The 12,946-nt window shown below is 36.2% G+C and overlaps 1 protein-coding gene and 1 pseudogene across 1 annotated transcript; both read left to right on the top strand.

Annotated features, from left to right (window-relative positions):
• The first annotated feature begins 225 nt into the window (after window positions 1-225).
• On the top strand, window positions 226-5,612 carry LOC122012702 (annotated as a pseudogene).
• LOC122012703 (polyadenylate-binding protein-interacting protein 6-like) lies at window positions 5,595-10,184 on the top strand. The gene is made up of 4 exons (XM_042569329.1): window positions 5,595-5,611; window positions 7,980-8,102; window positions 9,233-9,649; window positions 9,815-10,184. Exons 3-4 carry the CDS (start codon window positions 9,242-9,244, stop codon window positions 9,896-9,898), a joined length of 492 nt encoding a protein of 163 aa, XP_042425263.1. The 5' UTR covers window positions 5,595-5,611; window positions 7,980-8,102; window positions 9,233-9,241; the 3' UTR covers window positions 9,899-10,184.
• The last annotated feature ends 2,762 nt before the right edge of the window (window positions 10,185-12,946 follow it).

Below are 12,946 nucleotides of genomic sequence, written 5' to 3'. Positions count from 1 at the left end.
CCAGCGTTGGGCTGCCCTTCCTTGTTTCACAGCTGCGATTCCTTCCCCCTCTGCGGTTCTGCCTCTCTTCGCCTCCGACCGCCTTGGAGGTTTGTTTCCCAGCCGAAACCTTTTTGTTTTTTCTTCCCCGAACTAATCTGACTGCTCCAGATCCGCTCGCTGAATCCAGTTTCTGGCAGGGAGTCTTGCTTTACCTTCTTATTTTGGCTCTTTTCCAGTTTTCTCACTTCATGGAGGGAGGATTGGGCGGGGAAGCAGCTGCAGGAGCGCCGTTGCCTCTTGCGAAATATGGAGGAGAGATTTCTCCCGTGCTTTCCAGTACTACTTGGATAGATCCACTCCCCATCCCGTTGGAAGATGGCTCGGAACCTTGTTGCTCGCGCTCGTCTACTCTGTGCGAGTTTCTTCGTGCAGGGTTTTTACATCGTGAGCTACGGGCTCGGTATCTATCTGCTCAATCTTCTCATCGGGTTCCTCTCGCCCATGGTGGATCCGGAGCTGGAAGTGTCTGATGAACCCTCACTTCCTATGAGGGGATCTGATGAGTTTAAGCCCTTCATTCGCCGGCTTCCCTAGTTCAAATTTTGGTAACTTCATTGCTCTTTACATTTCACGCCATCTTTTTGTATTGACCCCTTGTTAATCCTACTGGTGCTCTTGGTTTCTTCCCGATTCTCCATTGATATGCATGGTTTTTTGTTTGTCTTTCATATCCTTGGTCAATTTTCAATTTATGAAATCCTTAGTTTTTCTCAGATTTCTCAAAGGTTAATAAGTCTAACGATTTCTTTGTCACTTATTTTCATAAAGGTATAAAAATAGATCAATTCATGAATTATTTGAAGTCCTTGTACTATTTCTTGTAGCAAAAGGTTATTATGCTTACCCAGACACCTCTCGTTCGTCCCTAGGTTATGTGAAGGAAGGTCAATCATAGGGTCAGCTTATAGCCGACGGCCAATTGGCTAGGGGGGAGTTTTTCCCAGAGGGCATGCACTGGTTGGGAATTAATCTCTTTTCATTATAGCAAATCTGTCACCCTATAGCCAATTGGATAGTGGTGACAATGAAGGGAATGGGGACCCGATGGGAGTGGGGACGTAGTGTCGATTACTCCCACAGATTTGAACTATATTTCCAGTATCAGCAGTCTTAATCATACAGTTTGTAATTTGATTCTGTGAATATGAAGCCTTTCTCTATTCTTAGTTGCACAAAAGGGTATTATGCCAAGAATCTAAGTTGTCCATCTTCTTAGAGCTCGCCCCATTGACAGTCAAAGGAACATTTATTTGGATGCATCTTATTTAGCTTTCAGTTATTCCTTGTTCCACCTTCACATTCATAGAGATTATCCTATCTGGCACATGTTATCTGGTTCCTTCAACTCCAATATGGCTTGCAGTTTTAGACCAGCTTAGGTTTTTCTAATGCTCTATTTTTTTTTCGTATGCCCTACATTCAAACTATTGGGCGTTTGAGGAAGCATGAATGTATAAATACACTCTCTTTTTATTCATCTTATATTGCCCTGGTAATCCAGACATTTTTTATTCATGTGAATATACTTAAATGCACAATGATTTCTCGAAGATGTGCTTATCTGCAATGTTTTGGTATGTTGAAGTTGCATGATTTTTTTTTTTTTTTTGTCAAGTGGATAGTGAGCATATACTTACAGAACAGAAAGACACTTGCAATAGAACTCTTGTTGTGGTGATTTTACAACCAACTATAACTGGTTCTCGTAGTTGTCATGAACTAGCTTGGAATTCAACTGGTAGTTTCTTGATATGTTTATTTTTTGGTGAATTGATTCAACCAGTTGAACCAGCTATATAATATTTTTACTGGTTCAATCTCCTATCATATTCACCACTCACCTTACTATTTGGATTTTCTACAGCCTAACCCTGCTTAAATTATTTGGCAATTATTCCTCAATGCTACTGATAAACAAATCGAACTTGTTTTATGTTTTCGAAAGTTACTAGCTTCCTAAATCCCTTCTTTGCGTTGGCCAATGAATTAAACAAATGTATCTTAAGACCATCCCAAGTAATTTGCCTTCTTTTCTTTTTCAGGTACTCTATAACAAAAGCTTTCTGCGTGGCTTTCGTGATGTCTTTCTTCTCCATGTTTGATATTCCCGTCTTCTGGCCCATTCTCCTCTGCTATTGGATCATCCTCTTCGTACTGACCATGAAATGGCAAATTGTGCATATGAACAAGTACAAGTATGCGCCCTTTGACATCGGCAAGCAGGTTAGTTTTTCAAATCAATATAAGTCGAGTGTGCTCTTTAGATGTCTGCCAATGCCGATATCAAATCCACAACAACTGGATCTATTTTTATCTATCAAAATTCTTTTAAAAAAAAAGGAAAATCCTTACAATTATTTACTTCCAATTGTTTGTTCCATAGTTATTAAAATTGGATTGGTCTGGCAATTCTGACTCGAAAAAATTGGCTAGGTTTAAATACGATCCAGTAGTTATACAATGGGATCAGATTTACATTTGACTTAGATAAAAACCAATCGGCAATTTCTCAAAGGACGCACCCAAGGTTTGGAATTGCCCAAAAGGCGCACCGAGCTTTGAGAATGCCCAAAAGGCACACATCTTTCTCATTTACCCCTCTGCCAAAGCTGGTCTTTTTCTTCTCTCTTCTCTCTCCTTTGCATACATTCTCTCATCTCTTTTCTCTTAAATTAAATTAAATTTTCCTCTCTTCTCTCTCCTTTGCATGCAACAACCATGATGTTGATTTTTAAAAACCACTATCACAACTTAACACACCAGAACCACAACTTAAACATCAGCACTGCGTGTTGATTTTTTTAAAAATAATGACATATTTGGACTCCAAAGTATTGCAAAAATCCACAGGAGTTGGAATGAGTTCAATCAGAACTCTCTAGGTTCATCAATAGGTTTCGATCAAAATTTATTGATAGACCTAGTGGATTTGGATTTTTAAAAAGTTGACGTGTAATGGAAGAGGGTAGTGCGATGGAGGTATTTATGATGTCCATGTTTGGTTCTAACATCCCACGATAAATTGTGTACGTGTCAATTGTCTTAAAGTTATAAATTTCGAAAACCTTTTAAACACTGTTGTTAATTGTTGGGACCTTGACGCCTCTAGAGGGGGGTGAATAGCGACTCACCCAATGTTTGCTTCCTACAATGGTTAGTATGCACAACGGAATACAAAAACAAATACTAACAAAAGAAAACAAACCTAACACGTGGATTTAACATGGTTCGGAGATAAATCTCCTACCACGGCAGTCCGATCTCGATCCGTCGGTGGATGACTCCCCGGAAAACCTCCGACTAGCTCGAGTAGCTCCTTGTGGGTGAAGAAACCTTGCCACAAACTCGCACAAGCTTTTGATCACTCAAGAAGACCTTGGAGACTCTAATAGGGGTTAACCATCTCTATTTTCGTCAACCTTAACCAAGCTTTCAATGCTTGATTATATAGGCCACGAGTTGGAAAACCTCGCCTACCAGTCGACTGCTAAAACCATCAGTCGAGTGCCCTCTGTGGAGATTCGACCGTTATAACCCAACGACTATATACCGGTCGACTGATACTTCCATTAGTCGACTGCTCCACACTAACCGAACGAATAGAAGCATTCTGTTCGCGCCCAGTCGACTGCCCAGTCGACCGCACCAATCGACTGATGAAAACACCAGCCTACTGCTACAGTGACGCTACAGTACCACTACAGTACTTCTACAATAACACTGCAGTAATGCTACAGAGCTGCTACAATAAACCCTAACCCTAGGATTAAACTCCCGAGTACATTCACTCAACACTCGTCCTCGCTCGACCAACCTAGACCTAGCCTTCTAGCCTCCTCCATCAGCCTTGCGTCCCTCGGATGCCTCCCCATCCTTCACATCTTGTCTTCTAGAGCTTCCATCGGCCTTATCATTGTTGTCGGGTCTTCCTTTGCCAAGATGTCGCGCCTCCGGGACTTCATCCATTGCTAAGTCACACTTGGACTTACGTTGCCAAGACTACATGCTTGGTCTTACACCTCCAAGACTCATCCTTGGACTTAACATTGCCAAGATCACCCTTGGAGTTTCCTTGTTGTACCTGTATCCTGCACACTCACAATGCATATCAAATACAACAATAAATCTAACTTAAACTTTTGCCCAAATATCAAAATCTAGGGTACCTAGATTGCTCCAATATTAATGACTTCAAGCTGATATCTCTGGGTGCATATAGACTCCGGGGTACTTCAATGGGTCCAATTAGAGCTCTCTAGGTCCAATTAGAGCTCTCTAGGTCCATCAAGTTTTGATCGAAACCTATTAATGAACTCGAAAAGGCTTTAAATGATGTTTTTTGGGCTCCAAACATATGTCATTATGGGTTTCACATGATAACAAATGTAGATCTCTGAATGAGCTTCGATTCAAACCAAAGAACACCTCATTCTGATATCTGAGCCAAAAGTTATAACCTCTGAAAGTAGATATTTGATACATACACATAACTTGTCGTAGAGATGTTAGAATCAGGCATGGACATCATAAATACCTTCACTACACTACCCCTTCCATTACATGTCAATTTTTTAAAAATCCAAATCTCCTAGGTCGATCAATTGGTTTTGGTCGATGGACCTAAAGAGCTCCAATTGGACTCATTCTAACTCCTGTAGATTTTGACAATGCTCCGAAGTCCAAATATGTCATTATTTATTATTTTAAAAAAATCAACACCACAACGGTGCTCATGTTTAAATTGTGGTGCTGATTTTTAAACACCAGTACCACAATGGTTGTCGTATACATGCAGAGGCGAGAGAATAGAGGAAAGTTGTTGCATGCAAAGGAGAAAGCAAAAAGAAAAAAGTCAGCTTTGGTAGAGGGGTAAAATAGAAAAGAGTTGTGCCTTTTGAGCATTTTGAAATCTCGATGCGTCTTTTGGGCAATCCGAAATCTTGAGTGCGTCCTTTGGGAAATTGCCGAAATCAATTGAATAAGCCAATTTGTAAAACCAAAATGTTTTGTTATTTTTTAAAGAAAAATCGAAACAATTATTTATCTATCCTAATGTCAGATGTCTAAACATGTTTGTTTTACAATTTTAATATAACACTAAACATTAATAAAAAAAAGGGCAGTCCGGTGTACGAAACTCCCGCCATGCTGGGTCCCGGGGAAGAATCCATTGTACGCAGTCTTACCTGTTTTTTGCAAGAAGTTGTTTCCAGGATTCGAACCCGTGACTTTTTGGTCACATGACAACAACTTTACCGTTGCGCTAAGGCTCCCCTTCAACACTAAACATTAATGTTAAAAAAAAAATTAAAACTCTTGTTTATTCACTTAACTACTCTATGTATCTGTTAAGATGCCTTCTGTGAATAGTTAGTTTTTTGGTTAACGTATAAATGCTATTTTTATTACTAATTCTAAGTAGCTCGAATTCTGGTCCTATTTTTGTAACTATATCTTATTTGTGATGCAGAGATACGGTGGGAAAAAGAATCCTCGAAGCAGCAGTTTGTCCAAGGATTGATTCTGATCTGATTCCATTGTCCTCATCATCATCTTAGCTGATATTAAGGTATATCCTCTATTCCTCTTCTTATTTGCATGGCATCATAGACCCTCCTTTAGCTTCTTCTTATTTCATTGGCATTACAATTAACATATATATTATGATATTTGTTGGAATGATTGTTGTTTTGCTGGTTGTGTTCTTAGGTTAAGTTTTCTGACCAAGAAAAATTAATTTGTAATTATATTCAAAATAAGTATGATAGTTTTGACCCATTTCTGAGTTGGATTAGATCGAATCGGTTATCTGTTTTAATCTACATTAAAGTACTTATTAATGTGCATATAAAAAATTTCTTCATACAAAAAACTAATTTCTAATATTATATAAGAAGTTGAGAACTTATAATAAAAAGGGGCAAGACATTTAATATAGCATTGAACATGATAGGGATGACTAACGAGTCATTTGCAATATATTTGATTAGATTTTATTTGAATTATGTTTATATACAATTAGATTGCTTCATTTACCTGGAAAAATACTGATTCGTATATTAAATTAAATTTCAATTTCAGTGTCGATAAAAGTTACATTTGATCTTTGCTTAGGAAAAGAAACTTGGAGGTTTTCTTAATGATGTATTTCCTGTATGATCGAATCACATCAATTTGGAGCTAGGAAATCCAACAAATATATAGCTGCATAAAGCTTCTTCCACATTCTGATCCAGGACTTCCATTTCTTTATTCATTCATAGGCAATTTGCCTAGTCCACAGCTAATGCTCTAGCTGTTATAATTGTAATAGTTATACCAGTGTTGAACTAAATTTAATTAAAATTGAGCAATTTAATCAGTAAAAAATATTTTGACATAACATATAATAATTTTAGCTAAAATGAAGTAATTTTATGAGCCTCAGCGTCCTTCTAATGATAACAATAATAAAAAAAGGTGTCATTTTTATTTGTGCCCAAAATAGTTACTTTAGATGTGCTAATGTGTGATCGTGCAGTGATGGTTAAGATGGAGAGATTGGACTCTCAAACTTTCATTCATTCATATTATGGTAGGGTAGATTTCTTACTCAAGACTCTGTCACTTTGCAAAAGAGAATCAGTCTCATGTGCTTTTTTGCATTATTAAAATAATTTTTTTAGAGAATTTATTTTTCAAATATGAAACCAACAACTTTGTATGAAAATATATCACAAGCTGAATGAACATCACAAGTGGAATGACAATTTTAAAACAACGCATTAAAGTGATTGTAGAAAGAAATTTGAGGACCGCATGATAAAATCAAGCGAAGGTGGTATTAGTATGTACAAAAGATGTTAGTATGCACAGAAGGATGTTTGAAGACGTATATTCATTTTCTGTTTGCATCATATACACGATCAAAGTGAAGTGTAAAAGATACTATTTGTATTATATTGTGATGTTCAGATGATGTTTAAACAATGGATAGAAAGAGATGACATAGAAAGAGGCAAATTTTAAGTGGAATTTTGATTTGTAAGATTAATCTAAAAGATTATGCATGTGAATTTGATAATTGAATTCATATTTATTAGTATTTGACAATCTTTTTCATCTTGACGATCTGGCGTTTGGCACTTCTAAATATCTTCTTAATATTAGCTCACTGAATAGAACAAATAATTAAAATGTTAAAATTTTGGTATGCTGTCACTTTCTCAGGCCAAGAATTTATTTCATTAAACAGTTCTTGCTTTACTTTATATAGCTTTCAGTTCAGTGTATGTCAGTGTCATTATCGTACTAGTCATTAATTGTTTTATTTTTGCTGGGGAGGTCGCAATAGTTCGGGAGCCAATTTGTCCTGACATTTTCAAGGTTTTCTAATCTTTGAAAAATAAAAAATAAAAAATAGTTGCATTAACATTGAATCATGACTTTTGGTGTTTGATTAAAGATTATATACCCAAAACTGCCACATGTGAAATATAATCCCTTTTCTCTTTTTTTTTTATCGTGTATTTTGTTTTCATTTTATTCACCTTTCTTTTTCTTTTTATCAAATGCAAAATTAAATTCAAACTAAAAATAATAAATCAAAGATAAATTTCAAATTCAGAATTAATTTAGATAATATTAAAAGTCGGAAAGGATGAATATGCATTTTTCTTGAATATGCTAATTTTACTTATTTTATTATTTCGATAAAATTTTACAAACGTGTTATTTATAGATTACATGTCTATTTTTGAAAGGGCAGTAGTTATTAGTGAGAAGGAAGTAATTGAAAGGCTAAATTACGGATTAGCTTTAACCGAACGCACGATTTAAAGACTAATAAGTTTCGCACCCTTTTAACCGCTCAATTATTGGGACTCTCAAGAAAGATCTAGGCTGTTTATTTGCATGATCCGACGGCCATAAACTGTTTCTTTAATTGTACAAATAAGGCTGCTGCGGTGGACCGCCACTCAACTTTCTTTTTCCCTCCCTTCACCCTGGGGATCTCGTGCGACGCGACGCAGGAAGCAGGACGCAGAGGAGATCTGAGAGCGAGCAGTTTGCCCCTCGAGGTGAGTTCCGATCGCTTCTTGGCCTCGTTTTGCTGTTGGATTTTGGTTGATCTCCGATGTGATTCGTCCTTTTCCTTTCATTTCTCTATGCTATGGCGATCTCCCGCCAAGGGTATCCGAATTTCTGAATTCATCCTTGGTTTTGTATTTGATATTGCAAGTGTTATGGTCATTAGTTCATTCAAGATGTAGAAATTTCTTCTTTTGGGTCAAATGGATTTTTTAAGGGGTGCTGGTGGTGGTGGTGGTGACGTTGAAGAATTCCCTAGAAATTTGATTTCAAGGATAGATGGAATGAATGTGAAAAAGAAATGAGAGACGAGAAGGAAGGTTGATTGTGAAGCTAACCCAAGCGCGATTGAATTGGCCAATGAAGTTATCACCTTGTGCTTTGCATCACGGTGTGCCCCCAATGAATTTTCTGTATCTTGCAATTTTCTTGGGTAAAGAATCGCCTTTCTGTATATACTATAATCGAGTGATTTTCTCTTCAAAATGAATTTGGGTAGTTAGGTCGAATTTGCATAAGCAGGAGGATATACGTTTTACAATTTCTAGAACCAAGATGAACGATTTATGAATGTTTTGGGCGGATAGAAAATAAAATTGGGACCTTGCTAGAGTTGCATGGGCAATGGAAGAAGACCAAGATGCATATTAGCATGTCAATTGTAATTGCTAGTGACGAAATACTTTCTTCAGATTCACAATGTCTACGTTTTATGGTTATACAGTGCAGTATTTACTGATAATTTATTTTACCTTTTTTTTTTGTAATTTTGATCCCTTTGTATTGTCCACTATATACACAGATTGTATATGCTTGTAACTGATAATGGAGTAGAACATCCTCATTGAATTGTGCTTTTAGGTTTTATTCATTCTGTCTTTATGATCAAATTACAATTAAAAGAAAAAACCATTTGATTCAATGTTACTATTATTAATCGTAGCTTTCACTCTCTATCAGTCAACGTTCAGATGTTATTCAGTCCCATTTTGGGTCTTGTGCAAACTTCCTTTTTTTTGAAGAATGATCCGGATCCTGTCTAACTAGAGAATTCAACTCTGATATTTCTTTCATTAAAATTAATTTTAATTAATTATGTTTTTCATTGAAATTTCTTCAGCTGATCAAAATGATGCAAGGGAAATCCACTTTGAATCCTTTTGCTACTCCTTATGTACCTCTTACTAAACTTCCTTTTGAAACAAGAGATGGGTCTTCAGAGAAAACAACTGCTGCTGCTGGAAACAATGAGACTATTGAGAACTCTTTAGAGCATCAACTTCCGGAATCCTTTTCCTTCAACTATGACATCCAGAGCTTTCAAAAACTCAGTCTCTCTGGTGAATCATCCTCAAAAGTTGGAGAGTTCAACAATCCTACCTTTCCAGACGACCTTGGTAAATTGGACGATTCCATTGCGATACTCGATTGTCTTTCATCGGCGTTTCCTGATATCTCTTTGGACTATCTCTCCGAATTGCTTGCCATAAACCAAGGCGATTTCAATGATACTATTGATGCGCTGCAGCAGTTTGAGGTAAAGTTTCTTGTCTCTTTCATTATCTATATTCAAGGATCATTAAATGGCAGCATGCTAATTAAAACCTCTCATTCTCCCCGACTCACCATGATTAATTTTGCTTTCTAGACAAAGCACTTCATATCGATATAGACAAATGACTCATCGAATGGTTATTTGCAGAGTGATGTTGATGCACTTGACTATCCAACTGAACTTGCAGCTGCAACTGATGGCAGTTCTGATATTGGCTTTCATTCAACTTGATGAAAATCGATGTGGGTAGCCGACTTGCCCTTTGTTTTGCTTCCTCTGAGATAATGCTCCATCGTAAAGCTTGACTGAAAATTCCATCACCTTTTCAATTGGCCACAAGTTTTGTACAGTTCAAATACACGGTTTTCTTCTGAAACAAAGCACCAGTAATGTTGTAGTGGCTGTACAGTTTGCTTGCTTGTTTGTTAAGGGGTCATGTTTTTATTGCTCCAATGACGGTACACTTCAGGCTAGTCTGTGGAGAATTTAGGTCAGCGTGTTTGTGCTCTTTGTGAAATTTGATCTAAACGAATGATTGGACGTTTAGTGGGTCATGGAAATGTGATCCTCAGTGCAATTTGAATTTTAGAACCATGTCTTGGTGCATTGTGGCATGTGTAGGTAACAAACGCACTGGCCTATTAAAATGGAGAAAATATTAAACCAATTAATAATTCTTGTGAAAACATACTTCCACACAGTGAGCAGCATGCATTGAATTGAATATCCAACTTTAAAAAGACAGTTTATTCATTAGTGACTTTATATGCTTTTATTCATATGTTTCTTAACTTCAGCATGGCAAATCAACAGACTACCCTCTCTCTCTAAATATATTTATGGGTCTGAAGTTTGATTCCTTAAACATTAATCATCATCAATGGATCATAAAGATTTCATTTTTGTCTTTAGTTTTTAATTCAATCTTATAAAGAAGATAATACGTATATGATGATCGTTAGGTTAGATAAAAATTTGAATTTTATAAATTTTTAATAAACGCATGATGAGATTAACCAATTTAATGCTAAACATTTTTCTAAACGGAGAGAGAGAGAGAGAGTGATTATCTCGTGCTCCGACCGGCGCCGTCACCACCTTCCCCCGGGCGTGCGCTGTCAAATTGCACTTGACGGCGTCGTTGGCAGCCGTCATGCAGCTCTAGAACGCCGCCATGGTCCAGCGGCTCCGTCGCGACGTTCGCCTGAAACATCCCAAGTTGGACGTGCAGCCGGTGGTGGTCGTCGGCCAAGTTGATGACGTGCCACAGATCGGTGGTCCCCACCTTGGGTATCACCGCCGCAGGATCCTCCAGCCTCAGCCTGTTGATGAACTGGTGCGTACATAGTGATGTAACTGTTAAATAAAGATATAATTAATGATGCAGAATTAATTATTTAAATAAAGCTAATTATCATAAAAAAAAAAAAATTAAATAGTTAATAAAGATAAAACCTAAAATAATGAAATATATAATTTGATAACTCTTCCTACTCCCCAAACTCGCTCTCTCCGTAAGTATAATTAAGTTTTGGCCAGATGAATTATCATGACAATTACAATTAATTAGTGATTATTTCTTTGAAATGCCAACCCAACTCACAATATTTATTGTAGAAAATGGTATGATTCCATGGTCAGTATTCATATCAATTACTTTATCCAAAGAATTTATCTTAAATTTTAAATAAGATAACTAAAAACTCTCTCATGAATGATTCTTTAAATTTAAGGAATGAAATCTCTATCCTAAAAATAAAATAATATTTTTTTAATCTCTCTCCTTCCACTCAATTTTTTCAATCTCTCCTTTCACTAATTTTATAAATATAATAATAAAAAATAGAAGAAAAATAATAAAATAATAAAAAAAACTAATTAAGGATGATGAAGTTTTTAAGATATTTTATACAGTTTAAAGTGAAAAATGATTATCTAAATTTAATAAAATGAATCATTTATTCTAAATTTTAAATATAATAATAGTAAAACGATGCTCTAATTAACATGATACAAAGAATTTTTATGCAAAAAAGATTTTATTTTAACAATTTTCTTCTTAAAATATCCTTATATATTTTTACAAACCCAATAACTCTGTCTCTATGTCAACTTTTTTTCACAGTGTACTCTGTTATCTTCTCTTCCTAGCACACGAAGTCTCCTACACTCCCTTCCTACCTTTCATTTCTTCTCTCCCGATACATAAATTCTCCAACTCGATTATAATTTGATTTTCTTGTCTGTCTAACTTTTTCTAAAGTTTTTTTAAAAAAAGATATCAAATATATTATTGATCAATTTTTAATTACAATTTTTATTTGAAATATTAATTATAAAATCAACTTAGGATAGTGAGATTGAACGCTATAAGGCAAAAATGGCCCAAGTTTCTACTAATTTTTTACTAGAGGGAAATCCCTATTATCAGTGGTGGAATTAATTAATCGTAATCAAATATCTTCTCGATCTAATGAATTAAGTTGGATGGTTTTATATGTGAAAAAAGTTGAGTATAAGTCCCATTGAATCACTGATAGGTAGGTAATAATAGACTACTCTACCTACTAATTCCGTCTAAAACACAATGATAACGATAAATATAAAATAACATAAATTCAATATATACTGATTGATACGATATATCAAGATTTATATTCAAGAAAAGATTAAAAGAAATACATGGTTAATTAAGAAAAATTTAAAACAAAACATCTCTTGAACAGCGAAAACATTAATATGATCACTTGTTGTGAAGGGGATCCGGGGAACTTGGAATGACTCTCTTACTCTCCCTACCATCTGGCACTGGCAGTACCGCCACCGTCATCGCCACCGGCCTTCTTTTGACGGCCATCTCTGTCGCTTCGCCCTCTTGAAGAGGCTCTGGGCTCGTCGGAGTTGTAGCCGGCGACGTCCGAGGACAGCTGCAGCAAAGCAAAATGATGTAAAAAAGGATCACCAAGCAATAGAATGAGTAAGGGGGCCTCATCAACATCAGTTTTATCATCTTTCAAGGGAATTATACATATTGATTTCAAAATTCTGTAATGAAACAAGAAAGAGTTGGGCAGGGAAATATGACGATCGTTTTGATGGGCTCAATTCTCAAGTGTGGTGATTGAGGTAGAGAGAAGGCATCAAGAAGGCAGCCTTAGAGAGTTAAGTAGAAGCTCAAGCAGCAAAAGACAAGGCAGGGTTCCTGTTTCTGCGTGACGTGTGTGTATATATATATAAATAAGTTTTGGGATTGAGATATTGAGGAAATTTTATTAGATT

This window comes from Zingiber officinale, chromosome 8A (genome assembly GCF_018446385.1).
Source record: "Zingiber officinale cultivar Zhangliang chromosome 8A, Zo_v1.1, whole genome shotgun sequence".
Taxonomy (NCBI): Eukaryota; Viridiplantae; Streptophyta; class Magnoliopsida; order Zingiberales; family Zingiberaceae; genus Zingiber; species Zingiber officinale.
Note: the sequence above shows the minus strand (reverse complement) of the source record. Positions and strands in the feature narration are given on the sequence as shown.

Bases quoted from the DNA above. Each gene is read 5' to 3' on its own strand.
- LOC122012703 (XM_042569329.1), top strand. From the start codon at position 9,242: ATGATGCAAGGGAAATCCACTTTGAATCCTTTTGCTACTCCTTATGTA. The intron at 9,650-9,814 runs GTAAAGTTTCTT...GGTTATTTGCAG, and splicing joins ATGCGCTGCAGCAGTTTGAG to AGTGATGTTGATGCACTTGA.